The sequence below is a fragment of the Rhinatrema bivittatum genome, chromosome 11, assembly GCF_901001135.1.
Source record: "Rhinatrema bivittatum chromosome 11, aRhiBiv1.1, whole genome shotgun sequence".
Classification (NCBI taxonomy): domain Eukaryota; kingdom Metazoa; phylum Chordata; class Amphibia; order Gymnophiona; family Rhinatrematidae; genus Rhinatrema; species Rhinatrema bivittatum.
Genome location: NC_042625.1, coordinates 66671972 through 66695969, shown reverse-complemented (window position 1 = coordinate 66695969; position 23998 = coordinate 66671972). Strand labels below are relative to the sequence as shown.

Here is a 23998-nt window from a genome sequence, read left to right as displayed (position 1 = left end):
CAAATGCAAGGCAGTCCTTTACCTTTTCTATTCAATGCAGACTTCCCTGTTACAGGCTGTGCTATGAGATACAGTTCTTTTCAAAAATGCTTTGTTCAAACAAGTTTCACAGACCGTTCAAACGAATTTTACTGACTGAGATTCTACTGGTTGGCTTCTCACTTTATTATCTTCTGTATGATCTCAGATTTTACTTTCAGACCACTGGCTGGCTTTTCTTGCAATTTTCTGTTTGATATGGCTTTTTTACTGTGCTGGCTCAATAAAAAAAAAAAATCAGAGTTTTTCTCATCCAGACAGCTAACTTTCCTTCCCAATCAGTCCTCAGACAAAGATCCTTTAAGTTTGAAAGTACTTATTGTACAAGTAGTTTTTTATTACTTACAATTGTTGCATTCCAAACGTGTAGCCCCCAGGCAATGATCTTTGTAGCTGGAAACAGGTAAGAGGGGGGAGAACGGAGTTTCTTGGGATGCAAGGTGAGAAGACAAAAAGGGGTTCTGAAGCGATTTAATCTTTAGAAATAAAGTGATAAGAAGGAATGTAAAAAAGCCAATAGTTTCACAGAGCTTGCAGGTGCTCCTGGCTTTGAAGCCGCATGGACTAGACTAGACAGAAAGTTTCCCAGAAAGCTGTTACAGAAAACGCCTCCACAAGCTGGGGACAGGGGGAGCAAGGTCCAATGGCAACGAACCGAGGACCCATGTGACACAGGGGGAGCATGAAGGACAACTCCTTGAGCCTATGAGGCACTTAAGAAGACTCAAGTTAGATTGAGAGGGCATTCAAGCTCTTCCCAAGTGAGAGAAAACAAGGGGGAGGGAACTTCTCTTAAGGGCACGTTCCCTTAAAGGCAAGGCTCACAGGTTTTTATCGTTGGTTACAGAAAGTAAGAACTGTACTAAGCGCAGTTAAGCTACAGTATATACAGACACAAACATGTACCCACTGCTGGGGACAGAACACAAAGCTATAAATGGACAGAACATGAGGAGTTGCATGACACCATGGGTCGTAAGGAATGTATGCTTTGCTTCATATGCTACTTTGTATTAATTATTGTGATTTTTTTTCTCCTTGTCTGATTATTGCAATCAACCGTTTAATGTAATTTGTAGCAGTTTTGTCTAATTATTCCTCTAAACTAATAATAAATCTGTTGTTACTTTTACCTGACATTGAGGTGTTTTAACTGTGTGTGAGAAAGAAAGGAGTATTAATGTAAGCCTTGTCGGTTATTGATGCAAGCCCTGTCAGTCACAAGTACAAGACGAGTTCCCTGTATGTACCTGGATCAGTCCAGACCATGGGTTGAGCCTCCTGTCCTGCAGATGGAGACAGACCAAACTGAAAGGGTGTCCTATATCAGGACAGAGCCTGCCCTGCAGCCCTTCAGTATTTGTCTGTCTCCAGCAGGTGGAACAGCTCACCCTGTGGTTCCCTGTTAGCTTGCCCTTTTTCCCCTCAGGGTTTCTTCTTTGATTCTTTTCTCTGGGGCAAGCTCAAGCAAGTATTGTTTTCAAGTGATTTCTTTGTAAAAATAAATAAATAAATAATAATAATAATAACCTTTAAATTTCTGTCATTTTTATTGACTGTGTCAGGGAGACAGCCTGGTCTCCCTCACTCTTGGGGTTCCTAGGGGGGCTTGGCCCCTTGATTTGCTCAGCCTAGGTTCCCTTCCCGGTGACCACCTTGTGGGCAATACTGGTGGTGTCAGTCACTCCCCCTTAGCCTGCTGCCTTGCCCCGTGACATCCATTCCTCGGGTGCAGTTTCAGGGAAGCGCATTCCCCTGTGACTGTAAAAAAAAAAAAAAAAAAAAAAAAAAAAAAAAAAAAGGGAAGCAGTCAAATTTTGTACTTTTGTTGTGCAAGTCAAAAAAAAAAAAAAGGCAGCAAGATTTTCATTTGTAAGAGGGAACGGTGTTCGATCTTTTGCTCCTCTCCTCTGGGACTCCCCTATCAGCTGTTTTTTGTCTCTTCGCAGCTGTGTGTTTTTTGCTTATGCCGTGCTCTAACTTGTGCCTGGCCTGTGGAGAGCCGGCCTCCCGGCTCTCCAGAGACGGGGTGTGCTCCTGATGCCTCCCGGGTGGGGAGGGCTCCTCTGTGGTGGCGCAGGTAACTCGAGCCCGGGGTTGGGCTCCTCGTCGCATGGCCAGGCTGTTCCTGTCCCGAGAAATCGCGGGAACGGAGGCCATTTTGGGTATTTCACCCGATGCAGGCTCTGCTTCTCCAGGGGCAGAGGAGCCGATTTCGCTGCTTTTACCCCCCAATTTGAGCCAGGTGCACTCTCGGGGGGGGGGGGGGGACACGGCCCCCCCTCACGGAAAAATCGTCCCGGGCCTGTTTCTCTTCAGATTTTGTGCTGCTTCTGCACAAATCGTATTTAGCTAGCCTACAGGAGGAGGTGGACCCCCTACCTCTTCTCCCCCCCCCCCCCCCCTTTCGAAGCTCCCTCAGATGCCCGCGCCATCTCCCGCCGCGGTTCCTGATCCACAAGGCCCTGTCCGGGTGCAGGTGGTCCCGGGAGTCCCCCTCCCGGTGGACCCTCTTGATGAATTCGATGGGGAGGCCTCGGCTCAGGCAGTACTCACATGGCTGGTAGAGATATATTATAGATAAAGACATTAATCTCTGATAAGCTAGATTGTGTTAGACAAAGATGAGGCTAACTGGTACCATGCCTGACTGTTATGCAATGTAGACAGTTTGATAAGACAATGTCCAGTCTTTGCTAGTGAATCCTTTCCTTCAACATCATGCTTCTTAGTTCAGACAAAGAACAGTTCTAGGAATTTGGGTCTTAGATCCTATCTACAGAATACATGGTTCTAGGGTTCTGTGTCTCTGTGAAAGTTTGGATCCACTTTTAATAGTGTCTGCTATGACAGCCACTTGTCAAAACCTTACTAACAATGATTTCCTACTTTCTCCAACCTCTTAATTCCCCAACCTCCAATTTCCTCCTCAGATGCGTGTGAAGATCCTGTCTCGCATGGTACTTCAGTTTGATGAGATACTGAAAAGTGAGGTGTTGTCATATATTCTGGAGGACATGCGGAACCGCATTGACTTGGCCTTCGCCTGGCTGTACCAGGAATATAACGCCTACCTCATCAATTTCCCTGCTAGCTCCCCAGATGACTATGATGAGTGTCTCATCGGGCTACTGGCAGGCCTGCAGGAGAGGCCAGACCAGAAGGATGGGTGAGTGCCTTTTCAAAGCCTCCTGAAGCATGTCCTGTTAGTATACTGTTCTTTATATAATACATGGTTTTTAAGGGAAATAAAACAAGTTTTAGAACTTTTTGCAACTTCAAAGAACATGTTTTATGACTCCATGACCTGCATGTGGGGGTGGAGGAATGGCAAAGTGTGTGTGTTTGTGGTGGGTGGTATGTATGGAGGAGTCAGGAAGGGGTGGGTAAGTATGATGAGGTTGGGTGTGTGCAATTTTGTGTGTAGGGAAGTGGTACACTTTTCCCCCTCTCCTACATTATTCATTTCCTTCCCAATCTAGCTCCTTTTTGCCGGCGTGACCAATCCAAATCATCATTCCGACCTTTAGGATGTGTCATTTGTAAAGTGAATATCCAAAATTGTTCCTGATAATTAAATTGCATTGAATAGTCGCCACCACATATCGTAGGAGTAATTTGTTCTATCACTGTCCACTGTAATTGTTCAAAAGTATATAGTCTCTCAACACAATGAGCCACAATTGGCGCCATCATAATGGATGTGTTAAGTCTAGAACGGTGTTCCATCAACCTCACTTTAATCAGCAACTAGTCCTCCCCACGTATATCTTCAGGCAGTGGGATCAGCCCATGTTTCTCCCTCTACAGTGTTGTCACAAACGCTGCTCCAATTACATTTGACATGGCTGCCCGATATGTTAATTGCACTTCCTGAAAAATAAGAATGCACTATACGGTCTTGTATATTAAACCCACGTGATGTAACTATTAAGGGAGGCTCCTTAATCTCATGAGGTGCCAATATATGCTAGTGTTTCTTTTTTGAGAATATGATCGTTTTTGTGGCGCTGCATTTAAGTAAATAAGGCTGTTGGTGGTTGGTTAATGATTACACAGAATAATACATTGGTAACCTGTATGGGTACCTGAAGAATGTATGTATGAAATGATCACTATCCATCTTCACATATTTTTGATGTGCGTTTAAATTAATTAAGCAATATTGCCTCTAAAAACGTTGATTATTAGTAATTAAGTAAGGTTATTTTTTTTGTTTTTGATTCATTGTAAAGGAACCTTCAGCTTTCTGAGGGCGCAGGATTTGTTTTACAGGACCTTAGTCTGTATTTATCCCCAGTAGTCACATAAGTAGGTTTTTCAATCTTGGTTTATACGTTTTCTTTTTCAGTGGCTATGTGGTGCATAGGGTTCAGTGCATCAAAGCAGCACTGATCATAGTTTTGATTTTGCTTGCTTTTTTTTACCCAGTGCCCTTACCAGAAAAGAAGGCCAACTGCTTCAAGTGCCAGAGTTTCATATCTGTCTAGGATTCCAATGATAAATGTCTTTTGCCTGCAAAATTGGGTCGTCTTCAAGTTGATCCTTCTCTGGGGATGCAGGATTCGGAAGAGGGGTGATCCTAAGGTGGCACATCTGTTCCACAGAGAAGAGTTGGGACCCCGATCCCCTGTGTTCTAGCAGAGTTAGGAATAAAGATTCCAGAGGAAGAGTCTGATCAGGTAGAGATGGACCCGGTCATAGATGGCTTACGGGGTCCAGCGAAGGCGTTTCCTTTTCATAAGTCAGTTAAGAAATTGGTAGTCAGGGAGTGGGATTCTCCGGAGACTGGCTTGAAGGTTGGTCAGGTGATGATTAAATTATATCCTTTACGCGAGGACATGCTGGAACTCCTGTGAGTCCCAAAGGTGGATGCCTCCGTGTCAGCTGTGACAAAAAAGACCACTATTCGGTGGCCGGTTCTGTAGCTTTAAAGGATCGGAAGTTCGAGGTCCATTTGAAGATATTTGAAGTGTTGGCACTCTGCATACGGGCTGCAGCGTGCAGTAGCTTCATATTCTGGGCTGCATTGTGTGCAGCAGTTGCAGGCTAACCAAAGCCATATCCTCCCAGGAGGCAAAGCAAGCTGAACAGCTGGAAGCAGTGGTAGCCTATGGCACTGATGCACTGTACGACCTCATCAGGACATCCTCTAGGACTATGATGTCAGTGGTCTCAGCCAGGAGGCTTCTTTGGTTGAGGAACTGGTCAGCAGATGTTTTGTCCAAGTCTCAATTGGGAGTGTTACCTTTCAAGGAGCTGATAAAGCATCTGGAGAGAATAAGGTTCATAAGTTACCAGAGGACAAACCTAAAGGGATAAGGATTTCCTCCTCTGGGCACTGTTTTGAGGGAGCAGATGGTTTCAGCAAGGAAGGTCTGTGGAGGTATTCAGAGACAGACCTCAGGATGGCAGCAGTCCTGGAACCAATCCTTTTGAGGCCGAAAGCCGAACGGGGATGGCTCTGGCCAAGGAGGCACTGGAGCCAAATCCACACAATGAAGCGAGGCTGGTCCACTTCTCTGTCCCGGTTATATTTATTATTTATTTAACGCATTTATATACCGTTTTACCAATACATGATTGAACAAAGCAGTTTACAATAATTACAAACATTTTTAAAATAACTAGAAATAAAATAAGAAATGAAAATAAAATAATAATAAAGTTAGAATAAAAGTGCATTTAACTTAATGATCAATAACTGAAATGTACTATAATACAACCAAGCAAACTTTAGCTACTATCTTACAAATAAGAGATAGAAAGAAGAACATAAACAAATAAAATTAAAAAACCTTAACTAGTTGTAACAGCACATAACTATCTCTCTTACCTATAATTAACTATTATTAAACAGGTTCTAGGTTCCCAAATGCTTCCTTAAAAAGATGAGGTTATTGGAGGTCTATTGACTCTCTTTTATGAGGAGTGGGCCAAAATCACTGCAGACCAGTGGGTCTTAAGTGTGATAAGACAAGGTTACGCTTTAGAATTTGCTTGTCCGCTTCAGGACCTGTTCATGATCTTTCCTTGCACCTCCGTGGAAAAAAGACGGGTGGTGCAACAGACATTCGACCGTCTTGTAGCCATTGTTCCAGTCCCCATAGACGAACGAGGGACGGAACATTACTCCATATACTTCGTGCTCCCAAAGAAGGAAGGGACATTTTGCCCGATTCTGGATTTGAAGAAAGTAAACATGGCCCTCGAGATTCCTTGTTTTCATATGGAAACTCTGCTCAGTTACTGCAGGGGTGCAAAAGGGGGAGTTCTTTGCATCTCTAGACCTGACCAAGCTGTACTTGCACATAGGAATCTGACCTGACCATCAGATTTCTGTGGTTCAAAATCCTTGGCATGTATTTCCAATTTTGCGCCCTGCCGTTCGGTCTGGCGACAGCACCTCAGACTTTACCAAGGTGATGGTGGTGGTGGCAGCAGTCCTCAGGAAGGAGGGTGTGCAGATACATTCATATCTGGATGCTGGCTCATTCGGGCAAAGTTGGAGGCCCACTGCAGTCAAGTGGTGGATCTGGTGCTGCAGCGCTTGCAGTCACTCTGCTGGATAGTGAATTGGTCCAAGTGTCATCTCGTCCTGTCTCGAGCGTTGGAATTTCTGGGAGCACGCTTGGATACCAAGCTGGGGACGTTTTTTCTTACAAAGGAGCACATTATCAAGTTAGTCGCAAGTTCGCAGATTGTTGGAGAGCAGAGTACCCAGCGTCTGGGATTACCTACAGGTTCTAGGCTGCATGGCATCCACATTGGAACTTATGCCTTGGGTGTTTGCTCATATGAGACTTCTGCAGATGGCATTACTTTCCTGGTATGATCAGTTGTCAAAGCAGTTTCAGCTTCCTCTGCCACTTAATTAGCCAGTTCCAGTCTCTCCTGGTGGCTTGGTCGGGACCAGTTGTGCCGCGGGGTGGACTCGGAAGTTCTGGAGTGGACAGTAGCTACCACCGATGCCAGTCTGTCCGGTTGGGGAGCTGTCTTCCAAGATCAGTCAGTGCAAGGCCAGTGGTCAGCAGAAGAAGCGTCATGGTCTATCAGTTGCCTAGAAACGAGCAGTGAGGTTGGCACTGAGGGCATTTCTTCCCCTCTTTCGCAGCCATCCCATCAGAATATTGTCCGACAATGTGACGACAGTGACTTATATCAACCAACAGGGTGGTACCAAGAGTCAAGCAGTGGCTCAGGAAGCTCGGGAGCTAATCCACTGGGCAGAGCAGCTTCTGACGTTGATATCTGCTTCTCACATAGCCGGGATCAACAATGTGGAAGCGGATTTCCTCAGCCGTCAACACTGGATCCCAGAGAGTGGGAGCTGTCGAAGGAGGCAATGGTTCTCGTCAGTTGCAGGTGGGGCAAGCCCCACATTGATTTAATGGCAACTCAGCGAAATGCCAAGGCAGCCCACTTCTTCAGTCGCAGAAGAGAGTGCGAAGCAGAGGGAGTTGACACCTTGGTTCTTCCTTGGCTGAGAGACATTCTGCTGTATGTTTCCTCTGTGGCCGCTGGTGGGCAAGATATTGTGGCATGTGGAGGTTCAGTCTAGCAGTAGATGGACCATTTGAAGTTCGCCTATCTGCCAAACCTTCTGCCTCAAGGTCCCATATTTTCAGATCAGGTGGCTTGTTTCTCTCTTCCGGCTTGGCTTTTTAAAGGACAAGGGAGAGAGGTTACTCTGAGGAGGTTATTTCTACTCTTTTGCAGGCTAGAAAGTTTTCCACCTCCTTAGCGTATATGAGGGTCTAGAAGGTTTTGAGGATTGGTGCACAGAGCAAAAGGTTGCCCCTATGTGAGCTTCCATAGCACATATTCTTTCTTTCTTGCAAAGAGGTTTCATGAAGGATTTGTCCTTTAACTCCCTCAGAGTTCAAGTGGCAGCCTTAGGTTGTCTTCTGGGCAAAGTACATGGAGCGGCACTGGCTGCATATCCGGATGTGGTGTGCTTTCTCAGAGGGGCAAAGCATTTGCACCTGCCAGTTCAGAAACTGTCCCCCTCCTGGAGCCTTAACTTGGTTCTGAAAGACACGTGTGTGGCGCTGTTTGAACTTCTTAAGAGTACTGCCATAAAAGATCTCATGTTGAAGGTGGTTTTCTTGGTGGCGGTTTGTTCCGCTAGATGATCTCTGTGCTTCAAGCCTTATGTGGAGATCCTTTCTTGAGGATTTCAGATTCGGGGGTCTCCTTGAAGACAGTTCCAGTTTTCTGCTGAAGGTTGTCTTGGCTTTTTATTTAAGCCAGTTGGTGGAGTTCCTGGCTTTCCCAAATTTTGAGGCTTTGGTGCTGCATGTGAAAGAGTTGCTGCTTCTGGATGTCAAATATGATTTGTTGCAATATCTTAAGGTTACAAACAGCTTCAGGTTGTCTGATCACCTTTTTGTGCTGTGGCGTGGTGCAAAAAAAGGGCATAAGGTGTCAAAGGCCATGATTGCGTGGTGGTTGAAGGAGCCCATTGGTGCTGCAGGGGTGTCCTGTCCCAGTGGGCTTAATGGCTCATTCTACCCATTCCCAGGTGGCCTCCTGGGCCGAATGTCAACAAGTGTCACTGCAAGAGATTTGCAGGGCAGCTACTTGGACGTCTTTGCACACTTTCGCCAGGCATTATCGTTTGGATGTTCAGGCCCCAGAAGCCAAGGACTTTGGGAGAGTGTACTTCGAGCGGGACTCTCGCATTCCTGCCCTGTTTAGGGAAGCTTTGGTACATCCCAAGAGTCTGGACTGATCTGGGTACATACAGGGAAAGGAAAATTGGTTCTTACCTGCTAATTTTCATTCCTGTAGTACCACAGATCAGTCCAGAGTCCTGCCAGGTTTAGAAAGGGAATTTTGGAGACTCCGCTCGATGTTTTATTATAATTAATCTGAAGAATGGCATAGGTTTTTGTTAAAACTACATGTTTTTGCTGTGGGCGGGTTATCTGTTTTAAGGTTCCACTTCCCACTGGTCATTCAGGGGATATTATTTCGTGATTAGTATGAGTATTTCTACTATCTTGGCTTTGGTACAGATCAATACTGAGGGACTGCAGGTGGCACGCTAAGTTAGATGGCAGTGTCAGTAAATCTTTTTTTGTCTCCATCTGCTGGAAGGGACAAAGCTCAGGAGTCTGGACTGATCTGTTGTACTACAGGAACGAAAATTAGCAGGGAAGAACCAATTTTCTTTTTGACCTCATAGAAAAGCACTTTGGAGTGTGTAAGTCCAGCCCATTAGTATCTTCCTTGAAGAACCTGGGTGCTGCCTTGACATCGGGAAGGCATCAGGTCCACCTGTCTCTGTCTTCTCCCATCCAGAGAGCAAAGAATTTAGCATCTTTGGTTCCAGTATCACGAAGCTCCAGTGACATGCATCAGGTGAAACCCAAGAAGTATCAACATCAGTCTCCATCAATGCATGATGCTGAGAGCTGTGACAGCCCTATAGTGTTCCCATGGTGAGGAGAGCTCATCCTCAGTGCAATCCCATGAATCACATCAGTCTCTGACTCCAGTTGTCAGCCACTGATACACCTCTGGTATCCCAGGAAGATATATCCTCACCAACTATCTCCCAGGCCTTGTTGGCATATGCAGTCTTTGTGGAGCTGAATAGGAAAATCCAAGAGGCCATGGATTGAAAGATGCAAAGGACTGGTGCTCCAGTATAGACTGCATCAGTTTCCCTGCAGACATCTAGCCAGTACTGAATCGCTGCCTCCCAGTGGAATGGCACCAATACCAGTTCCCAAAAGGAAATAAACATTGGTTACTGTCGCACCAACTGTGATTATTTACAGCCTATTGGGGAGGAAACTTCTCCAAGATGCAGGACCCAACAAGTAAGCACTCCCCTCTCTCAGGCCTTGTTAGCTGGGCAAGATCCAGATCCATGCCACCAACCTATGAGTTAGGCTAGAAGCTGGCATATTCCTGGGAATATGGCAATAGATTTGAGGACTTCTCTGATCCATGTCTTCCATAGGAAAGTAGGTCGTCTCCTGAAGTCCTCTTTTTCTGGCTTTATCCAGAGTGGCAGATACCATTCCATTTACATTGAAGGAGGAGGAAGAGTCCGGAACAAAGATGCTGGACATTCTCTGATTTGTATAGCCCTTTAAGGATATTGTGGGAGTCTCAGCCCATGAGATCCTCTGGAGGAGCAGTTGAAGAATGTAGGAGAGTACCTTCTACGGGGTGCCGAGAACGTGGCCACAATATATCATGTCCAGAAAGGGCAGCTGTGACACCAATTGATGGTAGTTGAATCCACTTTCAAGAAAGCCAAGAGGTCCAGAACTCTGGATTTGCTTGGGAGACAAGATTTTCAGGGAGCTATATCCAATGCCTTCATAGCATCTTAAAAGCTCTTCGAGTCAGTATATGTGGCACATCCTGAAGAAGGTGAAATAAGCAGCAAAGCAGCTTCCTCAAAAGCTGTGTGATGACTTGAAGCACTAGTAAACATGGAGTGTAAAAATATGGTACAGTTGACCTCTGTGTGGAATCTGGTATTCCATTGCCAAAGCAGTTTCAGGTCATTGCATGAGAGCACAGGCTACTTCTTGGGCAGAGTTGCAGTTGGTATTTCCCTTGGAAATCTGTAGAACAGAAATTTGTTTTTCATTGCATGTGTTTTCTAAGCATTGTCGTCTGGATGTTAGACTGAGGGAAGCCTCCTTTGCATTGGCAGTTTTGCAAGGGGTTTGGGCACTGTCCTGCCCCATAAAGGGAGTAGCTTGGATACCAGGAGGTATTTTAGTGAGGAACTGAGGAGTTCCTTTCATCCCCCCCTCTCCGTCAATAGGGAACTTGCACTCATCCCAGACAACAGAGAACCTAAAAGCCGCACCCACTCCAAGCCTGGGATGTGATTTTTGCCTGTATCTGTGAGAGCTATGCCACGATTCTAGCATAAGAACATGAATGCCATGCTGGATTAGACCAAGCCCACCATCCTGTTTCCGGCAGTGGCTAATCCAGATCACAAGCATAAAGTAGATCTAATTCCTATTACTCACTTCCAGGGCTAGCAATAGCTTACGTCATCCTGGCTAATGTTTTATGGATTTTTCCACCAGGGGCTTGTCCAAACCCTTTTTAAACCCCACTGTGCTAGTTTACCTTGACCACATCTTCTGGCAATAGATTCCACAGTTTAATTGTGTACTGAATAAAAAAAGTATTTTCTATGATTTCTTTTAAATCTGTTGGACCCCTTATTTCAGTGTTATTTTAAAGGGTATAAATATCAATGCCGGGCAGCCTTCCTATCAGAGGAAGGCTAAGGTTTTACCTTAACCATTGGTCCAGGATAACCTCAGATATTTGGGTTCTCAAGATAATCAGAAAGGGATACAGATTAAGTCTTTTAGAAACTCTGCAAAATTGCCCCCTGAGAAGTTTTTGGTTTGCTTTTCAACATCAGGAACAGTTGCAAAAAAGTAACCCAGCAGCTCAAGGACTCTCTCCTGGTGGCTGATTCAATCAGATCTGACCAAAGGATTCTCCTTCCAAATTTCTCCATCCTAACTACAGATGCATCCAACTTAGGATAGGGAGTTCATAAAGACAGACTCCATATTCAGGACCTTTTGTCTGTTCAAGAAAAGTTTCATCAGATAAATTTCCTAGAGCTAAGGATAATAACAGTACACTGTAAAGGCTTTCAGAGATCAGTTGGCCAATAAAATTATCCTCATTCAGACCATTTGGTAGCAAAGCTCTATGTGAACAAACAGGGAGGTACAGGATTGTACCTTCTGTGTCAGTAACCTCTCCAGGTGTGGGCCTGGGCCATCTCTCAGGGATGTTCCTAAGAGTTAGAAACCTGGCAGATATGTAGAATGTCCTAGCAGATAGATCGAGTCAGATTCTGGAACCTCATGAATGGCTCTTGAATAGGAGAGTAACAAATTGGATATTTTTAGCAAATGTGTAAAACTCGTGGTGGATCTATTTGCCTCTTCTCTTATGAGAGAGACTCTGAGGCGAACTAGCCTAGATGCCTTCTTCCTAAATTTGGGAGAGGGCCTGCTGTACTCTTATCCTCCAATTTCTCAAGTGACAAAAACCTAGCTAAAATTTAGAAAATATAAGAACACAGGTTACTGGCTTGATGGATCTTTGGTCTGACCCAGGATGGCAAATCTTGTTTACAACAGTGGCTAATCCAAGTCACGAGTACCTGGCAGGGTCCCAAAGGGTAAATAGATTCCATGCTGCTTATCCCAGGGATAAGCAGTGGATTTCTATAACTCTACATTAATAATGGTTCTTGGACTTTTCCTCCAAGAACTTGTACAAAACTTTTTTAAACACAGCTACACTAACAGCTTTCACCACATCCTCTGGCAATAAATTCCAGAGCTTAATTGTGTTGAGTAAAAAAAAATTATTTATTATTTATTTTGAACTTTTATATACCGACATTCATGTGGAGAATTACATATCATATCGGTTTACAATGTAACAGAAACATTGCGAAAAGCATTACATCGAACAGGGGTTACATAGAACTCGGAACATGGGGTAGAACTAAGTTTGCTATTAGAGAAACTGTCAAATGCACAAAAACTAACAATGCAATAAATGCGAGTACATATATAATAGAACTTATGACCGATAGTATGCTTTTAAGAACAGTCCCCTCTAGTCCAGATAGAGAGTTCAAACCAGACAGGAGAGGAGAGCATTCCTGATTTAGAGGGAGATTCATCCGGTTAAGGAAATGCCTGACTGAATAGCCAAGTTTTGAGTTTGTTTTTTTTTGAAGGATAGATGGCATGGTTCTTGCCTGAGATCAGCGGGAAGAGCATTCCATTGCGAGGGACCAGCGGTGGATAGGGCGCGTTTCCTTAAGGTGGTCTTTACTGGGAGGGGGGGGGGGGGGGGGCCATAAAGAGTGCCTTTGTAGGCAGATCTGACTGGTCTGGAAGATTCATGGGGACAAAGAGGAAAATTAAGATCAAGATGAGTTAGGTTGTGAGTGGCTTTATGGATTATCGAAAGGACTTTGTAGAGAATTCTGAATTTGATGGGTAACCAATGTAAGCTCCAAAGTATGGGCGTGAGGTGCTCTCTTCTGCTAGTATTGGTCAGGATCCTGGCAGCGGAGTTCTGTACCATCTGAAGGGGTCTGATTGTGTTTGCTGGGTGACCTAGAAGGAGTGAATTGCAGTAGTCTATTTTGAGAAAATTATAGATTGAAGCACCGTGCGGTAGTCATGAAAGTGGAGGAGGGGGGATCTCAGCTTTTTCAAGACTTGTAATTTAAAGAAACAGTCTTTTGTGGTTGTGTTGACAAATTTTTTAAGGTTGAACTGTTTATCCAGAATAACGCCAAGGTCTCTCACGTGCGGGGAGATATTTATTTGTGAAGTGATTGGTGTGTTGGTTAGTCCATTATTGTCGTCTTGGGAGATAAGGATCTCAGTCTTATTGGTATTAAGTATAGAATATAGAGGCATTGAATACGCATCAGGCAGCTTTCATGGCAGGCAGAAAAAGGACTGAGCACACCTCAGAGCCCTCTTTTATTGTACATTCATACAAAGGCAGATGATGTGTCATTACATGATTGGCTACTTTCCCCATAGCAACAGACGAGTCATTACACCATTGGCTTGGTTCAGGGGGTGTATACGGATCATTTCATTGGCTGCTGAATTCTATACCTCCTGACTTTGTCCTGCCTCTGACTAGAGAACACCCAGCCCTTACTTCAGGCAATCAGGATTAATTATACATGACAGTCAGGTATCCTTTCCTAGGCAGAGAGGCTTAAGCACAAGTGATGCTTTTATTCAGCGCAAAGGTCAGGGAGAAGGGAAGATAGTGTTTAAACCCTGATGAAATGGCTTGCTGGCAAGCGCATATTTCCCACATTAAGGACTAGGTTGATGCTTGTGAGAAGGTGGTTGATAGATTGTAGGCACTTATTCCAGAAGCTGAGGGTTTTATCAAGGGTGTCCTTGATAGGGATGAGGACCTGCACGTCGTCCGCATAGATGTAGTGAGTTAGCTTAAGATTTGTGAGAAGTTGGCAAAGCGGAAAGAGGTAAATTTTGAAGAGAGTAGGAGAGAGAGATGAGCCTTGGGGGACTCCCAGTGAGGAACTGACGGGGTGGGATTCTTTGTTAATTTTGACCTTAAAGCATCTATTACTAAGGAAAGGCTTGAACCCATCTGAGTGTCGTACCAGTAATACCTATGTCCGTGAGACGATCTAATAGTATTGAGTGGTTCACTGTGTCGAAAGCCGCAGATAAATCTAGAAGCACGAGAAGGTACGGTTGTCTTTTTCTTGGCTGAGGATGATGGAGTCTGAGAGTGAGATTAAAAGGGATTCCGTATTTAATGATTTGCGGAAACCGAACTGAGCTGGGGCTAGTATCTTGTGGATGTTCAGATATTCCGAGAGTTGCTTGTTGACTATTTTTTCCAGTAGTTTGGCAATGAACGGTAAGTTAGCTAACGGACGGAAGTTGGCGGGATCATTTGGTGACAGGTTCGGTTTTTTTAGCAGCGGTTTGAGAATCGCGAGCTTGAGAGCGTCTGGTACTAGACCTTGTGCAAGAGAGCAATTTATGATTTCAGAGATGGGCTTAGCAATGGTTTTTGGGATGGAGATGATTTGATGGTATTGGATCTGAAGAATGAGAGGAGGGCTTGAACTTCTTGAGCAGGATTTCTATGTCCAATGAGAATGTGGGCTCGAAATTTTCGAGTCTGGATTTTTGCTGAGTTGTGGGGTTGTAAGGGAGATGCGGTTAGTTATTGTTGGAAATGAGCGGCGCTACTAAGTTGGTGATTTTTTTATCAAAGTACGTAGCTAGTTCTGAAGCTTTGGTTAAGGCTTGGTCGTCGGGAATAGTTGGAGGGGAGGTTTTTGTAAGAGATGAGTCGTATGAGAACAGGGCTTTAGAATCGAAGATAAAGTGGTGAATTTTTTGGGCGAAGAAATCTCTCTTTGTTCGGAGGATCATGTTCCTGTAACAGTGCATGGCACCTTTGTAGGCCGCCTTTGTTGTAGAAGGGTTTTTCCACCATAAAGTAATAAAATATTTTCTCTTATTAGTTTTAAATGTACAACTTAAAACTTCATTGTGTTACTTATTGACAGAATAAACTGATTCACGTTTACCCATTCCACTCCACTCATTATTTTATAAATTTCTATCATATCTCCCCTCATCTGTCTCTTCTCCAAGCTAAAGGTGGAATCGTTCCATCCCCTTTATCACTTTGCTCATCTTTGGCGGACCTTGAGAACTAATCAGGTTGGAAAATTCCTCCCACTCATCTCTCAGAATCAGGGGATACTGTCATCCCAATATTAGGTCCCTAGCCCTCCCAGCCTGGATGTTGAGAAGGTAGCACTGATTTCCCTTTACCTATCTGAGGATGCGTATTCTGGTGGCCTCTAGAAAGGATTATTTATTTATTTAATTTATTTATTGAGTTTTATATACCGTCATTCGGGTTTGCCATCACAACGGTTTACAATTGTTGATGGGAAAGGGAATGTTAGGTTAGCAAATCAACATGCTTAGATTCAAATTACAATATACATTTACAGAATTAAGATTCAAATTACAATATACAATTACTGCAATAAGTTAGTTAGTACAAAATGTTCTTTGAAAGGTTCCAGGAATGTTATGGTTAGGTTGGTTATCATGATCCTTACAGTTGATAGAATCAAGAGGTGAAATTTGTTTGTAGGAGCTATTGAGTATTTGTCTCTCTTGGTTTGATGGTTGCGTAACCGGATGGATTGTTTTCATTGATGTGTGGTTTCCATTGAGTGTCTAAGTAGGCTTTGGCGAAAAGCCAGGTTTTTAGGTCCTTCTTGAAGACTTTTAGGTTGGGTTGTGTTCTTAGTTTGAATGGAAGGGAGTTCCATAGTTTGGGGCTTCCAATGGATATGGCTCTTTCTCGGGTTGTGTTGAGTTGCATGGTTCGTGTGGAAGGAATTTTTAGGAGACTTTGTTTGAGCGTAGGTCTTGTTTTGGGATGTGGAGTTCGATTGTTTTAGTTAACCAGCTGGTTTGCTGACCTATGATAGTTTTGTGTAGTATTGTTAGTATTTTGTAGTCTTATTTGATATTTAATTGGGAGCCAGTGTAGCGATATGAGGGATGGAGTAATATGGTCGTGTTTTTTAGTTCCAGGTTAGTATTCTGGCGGCTGCGTTCTGTAGGATTTGGAGTGGACGGATTATGGTGAGAGGTAGGCTGAATAGTAAGGAGTTGCAGTAGTCTAGGAGAAAATAAGTAGTTGTAAAACTGTTCTGAAGTCGTCTTGAGAAAGGAAGGGCTTGAGTTGTCTTAGGGTTAGTAATTTGTGGTATCCTTCCTTTATTTTGTTGGTGATGTGGATCTTGAAGGATAGTTCGCTGTCAATGCTGATTCCATGGTTTCTGGCATGTGTGACTAGCGATATTGATGATTTTAGGTTCTCCATTTTGAGTGGTGGTGTGTTAGCGTTGCTGTTTTTCCTGTCTAGGATGATTACACAAGGAATCATAGGTTTTAAATGTAGGATTTCTCTTCTGATGTGAGGGAAAGGAAAATTTGGTTCTTACCTGATAATTTTCGTTCCTGTAGTACCACAGATCAGTCCAGACTCCTGGGTTTATTCATCCGTGCCAGCAGGTGGAGACAGAGAAAGTAAAACTGACACTACTTTATATACACTGATGCCACCTGCAGTTCCTCAGTATTGATCTGTACCAAAGCTAAATGCAAAAAACACCATAAAAAAACACTTGAATATAAACTTGAGAAAAAAATTGATAAAACACTTCTGATGTCTGTAGTTTACAACAGTTAAGCGGACGACAGTCCACCCTCCTCAATACTTGGGCAGGACTCTGGATTGATCCGTGGTACTACAGGAACGAAAATGATCAGGTAAGAACCAAATTTTCCTTTCCTTGTACGTACCCGGATCAGTCCAGACTCCTGGGATGTATCAAAGCTTCCTAAACAGGGTGGGACCTGGAGAGTCCCGCTCGTAACACACTTTTGCTAAAAGACCGAGACTCCCGATCCGCCACATCCAGCCGATAATGTCTTGTCAAAAGTATGCAGAGACTTCCAAGTTGCCACTCTACAAATCTCTTGTGGTGATACCAAGTGAGCCTCTGCCCAAGAGGTCACCTGAGATCGCGTGGAATGAGCCCTCAAGCCTTTCGGCACTGGCTTACCCTTGAGAATGTAAGCAGAGCCAATAGCTTCCTTAAGCCATCTGGCAATGGTAGTTTTGGAAGCTTGAGACCCTTTCTTTGGACCGCTCCACAAAACAAAAAGGTGAACAGACCTTCTAAAACCATTTGTGACTGTAGTAAGATAGTAAGTTATTTATTTATTCGCTTTTTGTATACCGATATTCGTAAGAGCTTCATATCTGTTAACATCACTGTCATTGTACAAATCCAACAATGCATACATTAAAATAATCAGTGACTAAACTAAGCTTAAAACAATCTTAAAATATCTAAAACATATTATAAAATATAGTTACTATAAAACAATTAAGTAAATTTAGATTCTAACATCAGACTAATTCTAGCTGCCCATAAAATTAATAAATAATATAAAAGCTCACGAGCATTAGACTCAGAGACTGCCAAATCCGGAAAAGCCGGCAGCTGAACAGACTGATTAACGTGGAAGAAGGACACCACTTTCGGGAGAAAAGATGGTACCGTCCATAAAGACACCCCCCCCCCCAATCCGATATTTTAAGAAAAGGATCTTGACATGACAAAGCTTGTAACTCCGAAATTCTCCTCACAGAGCAAATGGCTACTAAGAAAACAACCTTTAAAGTTAAATCTTTAAGAGTAGCCCTGCGGATAGGTTCAAACGGGGCCTCTCTTAAACCCTAAAGTACCAGATTGAGGTTCCAAGGAGGACAAACTCTCCACCAGTGGACATAAATTCTTGACTGCTCGAATAAACCGGATCACATCAGGATGAGGACAAACGGTAACGATCCAGCGTTCCCCCTCAAACAAGCCAAAGCTGCCTCATGAACTCTAAGAGAGTTGAAAGCAAGGCCCTTGACCAGACCGTCCTGCAGGAAAGATAAAACGTGTGACACTGAAGCTCGCAAAGCCCGAACGAGGGGGACTTCCGTTTTTCTTATGTTCTTAGATTGGAGGAGGGTAGTAACCACCGGTTCCGGGTATCCTCTCAACCTTAAACACCTCCTCTCAAAAGCCAAGCCGCTATACAAAAGCAATCTTCCTGGTCGGAACATACGAGACCCTGTTGCAGGAGGCAAGGGAGATGACTGAGTCACAACGGGCCCTTGACCACGAGGTTTATCAGATCGGCGAACCATGGACGGCGCGGCCACTCCGGGGCCACTAGCACCACCTCCCCTGGGTGCCTCTCTATTCACCGCAAGATCTTCCCCACTAGCGGCCAAGGAGGGAAAACATATAGAAGAATTCCTCCCGGCCAGGGAAGGACCAGAGCATCTACACCCTCTGCACTCTATTCTCTGCATCTGCTGAAAAACCGAGGAGCCTTCGCATTGTGGCGCGTCGCCATCAGATCAACCTGAGGGCAGCCCCATTTCGCGCAAATGGGTTGCGTCGCCCCGTCCGACAACTCCCATTCTCCCAGATCTAGTAGCGTGCGATTGAGATAATCTGCTTGTACATTCTCGACTCCGGCGATATGAGACGCCGATATTTAGACTAAGTGCTGTTCTGCCCAAAGGATCAACTCCTGAACTTCCAGAGACACTGCATGGCTCTTGGTGCCTCCTTGTCTGTTGATGTAGGCTACCACTGTCATATTGTTCGAGAGAACTCGCACCGATCGCCCCTGAACTAAAGGCTGAAAGGCAAGCAAAGCCAAACGCACCGCCTTGGCTTCCAAGCGATTAATAGACCAAGACGCCTCTACAGTTGACCAGGTGCTCTGAGCCGCTTGACTCTGACAAACTGCCCCCCAGCCAGAAAGACTTACATCCGTAGTCAGAATCACCCAATTTGGAACCTCCAAGGCTACCCCATGCATGAGGTTGGGTGTGTGCAGCCACCAAGAAAGACTGTCCCTGGTCGAAGGGGGGAGATGAACAGGCTGGTGATACTTCTCCGACAACGGAATCCACTGGGCCAGAAGAGCCCCCTGAAGGGGACGCATATGAGCAAAGGCCCATGGCACCAGATCCAATGTGGAAGTTATGGAACCAAGGACCTGCAACACATCCTAAACTCTGGGGACTCGCAACTGCGCCAGGCGCTGAATCTGAGATTGTAGCTTGCATACTCTCTCGTCCGTTAGACTCTGCCTTGGTTTGTGTCAAAAAACGCTCCCAGATATTCCAGAGTTTGGGACGGAACTAGGTAGCTCTTGGTCAAATTCACCACCCAGCCTAATAATCGCAAGGCCCGAAGTACCGCTTGCACTGCTGTAGGACAACTGGTCTCTAACTTCACCCGAATGAGCCAATCATCTAGATAAGGATGGACGAGGACACCCTGCTGCCGTAACGCCGCTGCATCGACCACCATAACCTTGGCAAAGGTATGAGGCGCCATGGCCAATCCGAACGGGAGCGCTTGAAACTGGAAGTGCTGCCCTAAGACCATAAACCTCAGGTAGCGTTGATGGTCCCGGGAAATGGGAATGTGGAGATACACTTCCATCAAATCTAACAATTCCAGGAACTCCTGCTTGCGTACCGCCGATATCACAGACCGCAACGTTTCCATCTGAAAACGGGGAACTTTCAATGCCACGTTCACTCGCTTCAAATTGAGAATGGGGCGAAAGGCTCCCTCCTTCAGAACCACAAAGTAAATCGAATCCGACCCATTCGAAGCTCATCCGGAGGCACTGCAACCCCCCCCCCCCCCCCCCCCCCCCCAAAAAAAACCCACAGGCTGAACATGTGATTCAGCCGCGCGGGAGTCGCTCCACACGTGCGGCAAGCCACCCCCCTCACCATTGCTTTGCCGGCGGCCCGATCAAGCAGGGAAAGCAAAATAGAAAAAAACTCCAAAAAACAGACTAAAAGACCTCCGAAACTGGGGGGGGAGGAGAGCCAACCTAGGCTGTCGTTCCTACCTGCTCCTTCACTGCCGGGTTTGGGTTTTTTTTTCCAACTTTACTGCTCTAAAAGCAGCCTCACTGCAAGTTCCTACTCCTAGCACTGAAAAGAGCTGTCTAGCTCAATTCAGCAAGTGAATTAAAATAGGAGAGGAAAGTGAGGAAACAAAATAAGGAGCCAACACGTGAAAGGGGAGGGATCTGGACCATTAGATGTGCACCTCATGGTTACGTAGGGACTGGGCATACAAAAGGTCACTGACCCCTGCCCGTCTGCCTTCAACCAAACAGGGTAGGGGTCCCTCACGAGAAACCCTGACCCCTGGGAGGAAAGCTCAGAGCAAAATCAAAAAGAAACTGCAGGTTTATGCATCAGTCACCAACTGCTTGAGACAAACTGAGGAACTGCAGGTGGTATCAGTGTATATAAAGCAGTGTCAGTTTTACTTTCTCTGTCTCCACCTGCTGGCACGGATGAATAAACCCAGGAGTCTGGACTGATCCGGGTACGTACAGGGAAAGACAGTTTCACGCACAAACTACTTGAATGCTGTCTACATAGAAATGACGGCAGAAGAAGCTACACCCATGCTTATCTGTTTATTCAGACTATGTAATTCAGTCCTTGTTGATTGTTGCCTGAATATAGATCCACCTTTCTTCATTCCCCCCCTGCCGTTGAAGCAGAGACTGATCTGAAGACTAACTCTGTTAAGGTTCATCTCAGTGCAGTTGGTGCTTATCACCACCATGTTAAACTTGTCTCTGTAAAGCCTTTAGTTGTTGGATTCATGTGGGCTTACTTCTGTTGAAGCCTCCTGCTGTGTCTTGGGACTCCAATATGATACTTGCCCAGATGATGAAAGCTCTCTTTGAAACATTAGATACCAAAGAACTGAAGTTTCAGACTTAGAAAACTATATTTTTGGTGTCCGTCACTTCCAGTATGCAGTTGGTGAGCTGCAGGTCCTAGTGACTTATCCAACTTATACTAAGGGTTTTTTTTTTAAATAATAGTGTGGTTATGCCCATGCATCCTAAGTTCCTGCACCTTAACCAGTCAGTCATTCTATCAACATTTTCCTCCAGGCCACATGTGAACAGGCCTTGTACAATTTGGATTGCAAAAGAGTCTTAGCCTTCTGTCTGGAGCAGACTGAAGCCCTTAGAAAATTCATCCAAATTTTTTTCTTTTGATCCTCAAAAACCTGAATTTGCCCTTGCCAAGCACAACCTTTCTAATTGGATTGCAGATTGCATCTTTCTGTTATGCCCAGGCAGGTCTGAATAGGCATGTCAGGGCTGAGTGTAAGAGTTGTCAGTGGCTCACTTGAGATCAGCTTACATGGAAGAGACTTTTATGGCTACATCATCTCTTTAAGTACACTCTAAAGCAGTGATTCCCAACCCTGTCCTGGGGACCCCCCAGCCAGTCTGGTTTTCAGGATATCCACAATGAATGTGTATGAGATAAAATTTGCATGTAATAGAGGCAGTGCATGCAAATTTTCTCTCATGCATATTCATTATGGATATCCTGAAAACCTGACTGGCTGGGGGGGTCCCCAGGACAGGGTTGGGAACCACTGCTCTAAAGGCTTTCAGAGATCAGTTGGCCAATAAAATTATCCTCATTCAGGCAGTCAGGTAGTATTGCTCTACATGAACAAACAGGTAGGTACAGGATCATACCTCTTGGATTGGTAGCCTCTCAGGGTGGTCCTAAGAATCACTTACCTGTCAGGCAATTAGAATGTCCTAGTGGACAAATTGAGTCAGACTCTGGTGCAGCAGAAGGCTTGGTTATTCTGTCTTGCAAAATTGATTTGTGGCTTAAGGTCCAATTCTCTCACCCAGGGACTGTTGCTGTTATTTCCAGGTTGCCCCTTAAAAAAAAAAAAGTACAGAAGAAATGGCTTCTTGCCACCAAAAATATTTCTGCCCATTGGCACTGTTTTTTCTAGCTATATTTTTCCATTAGGGGCAGTCTGTAGTTAGGGATTCCCCTGCCTATATGAACTACTGCATCCTATTTGCCCTCGGAAAAAGTGAAAGTTGCATACCTGTAGCAGATGTTTTGCAAGGACATCGGAATGTAAGTCCTACAGAACTTGCCTATCTTATTGGAGTTAGATCCTGTATTTAGTTTTAGCTATTTTGAAAACTAAAGGAGCACTGCATAACGTTTTTGATGTAGGATTGAATGCACATGACAAAAGCTTAGAGCATGCCAAAAGCTTCTAGAAGCTATATAGTGTTCTTCACCCACCTGTAAAGGCTTACATCTTGCTGTCCTCTGCAAACACCTGTTATGGGTAAGCAATTTTCACTTTCTCTTTATTAATAAGCATATTTTGTGTTCAGAATAGAGCTCTCTGGGACCTACCGGTACTTTTCTTATAAAGGGAAGTTCCAGCAGAGAGGAGGCATGCCTTATTTTTGTAGCTGTATTGGTCCCAGGGAAAACTTTATTCTTTGCTAGTTGTAACATCTTTTATTGAATCCAATAGTTATACAGAGGTGGTGGTATTCATGAGCTATGAGGGCTTTGCAGATTGTGCCCTAGCCCTGCATTGTGATTGGTTACTAACCTTGTTTGGAACTGGTATACTTTTTCCTCAGGGTGTTCACCCGTTTGGTTCTGGAGGCACCATTGGTCACAGACAATGCTTTGGAAGTGATCCGTAAATACTGTGAAGATGAGGTAAGGTGGAGAAGACTGGCAGTGCGTTTGACAAAGGAGGTGATATGCTTCAATCACAAAAATAGAATATCGGGGAAAAATTAGGTTAAATGTTACAGTAAATTTTCTCATGTTTCTAGTGGTAGATCAATTCATTAGGACACTGGAAGTTCTGAAAAATGAGCTTCAATGCTAAAAAGTATAAAATCATGCATTTGGGGCACAAAAATTAATCAGCTACATATCTGTAGTAGTGGAGGAATGACCTAGTGGTTAGAGCACGCTGAGAACTAAGGAAGCCACGTTCAAATCCTGCTCATGCTCCTTGTGACCTTGGGTAAGTCACTTCACCCTCCATTGCCTCAGGTAGAAACTCAGGACTTGATCTACTAGGACTTTTCTCCTGTTGTGTCTAAGGGAAAAATACCGAGTAAATGAGGCCCTTAGATTATAAGTTCTCCGAGGACAGGAAATACCTATTGTATTTTATTTTGACCTTCCTTGAGCTACCAACAAAAAGATGTGAGCTTAATCTAAATAAATATTTCTCTTTAGCCAGTCCAGACAAATGGAGCTCCCTGTACGTACCCGGATCAGTCCAGACCGCTGAGTTATGCCTCCCTTCCAGCAGATGGAGACAGAGAAAAACTTGAAAGGCACCCCCTCTTAGCCTGGTGTGCCACCTGCGATCCTTCAGTATTTCTCTGTCTCCAGCAGATGAAGGTGGCAAAACCTGCGGTCCTGATCCTTTTTAAAAAAAAAAAAAAAAGAGGAGTACAAGTCCTCCCAAGGGGTGGCAGCCTATCCCCCTTGGTAGTAGGCACGGCTGGGGTTGATACCCCAAGAGCCTGTTTTGCCCGGAGACTGTTTTTCAACCCGGTGAATAGAGGGATTTACCGGTGGGCCGGTCCCTCCCCCTAACAGCCCAGAAAAGTTGCCATTCCTCTGGTGGGATCTCCTGTTGCTCAGCCTGGACCCAGGCTTCATTCCCCTGGTTGATTGGGAGCAACAAAGAAAATAAAAAAGAAATTAGGTCTTCCTGGCCTCCGGAGAGGATAATTTTTGTGCTGTTATTTACCTCATTGCAGCTCCGTTCAGAATGCCGCAGGGATTGCGGTGCTTTGCCTGCGGTGCGGCTCTCCCGCGATGGCCTCTTCTCCTGATGCATTCCCGGAGGAGAAGGCCCGTCAGAGTTGTCTAGAAACGGCAGGGA

At 44.7% G+C, this 23998-nt stretch overlaps 1 protein-coding gene across 4 annotated transcripts in view; it reads left to right on the top strand.

The window, feature by feature from the left end:
* SYMPK (symplekin) overlaps positions 1-23998 on the top strand; it is a 169067-nt gene that overhangs the window by 68230 nt on the left and 76839 nt on the right. For all 4 annotated transcript variants that reach the window (XM_029619579.1, XM_029619576.1, XM_029619577.1 and 1 more), the window contains exons 14-15: positions 2973-3208; positions 22725-22806. In XM_029619579.1, the coding sequence (XP_029475439.1) occupies positions 2973-3208; positions 22725-22806 (318 nt within the window). The remainder of the gene's footprint in view (positions 1-2972; positions 3209-22724; positions 22807-23998) is intronic.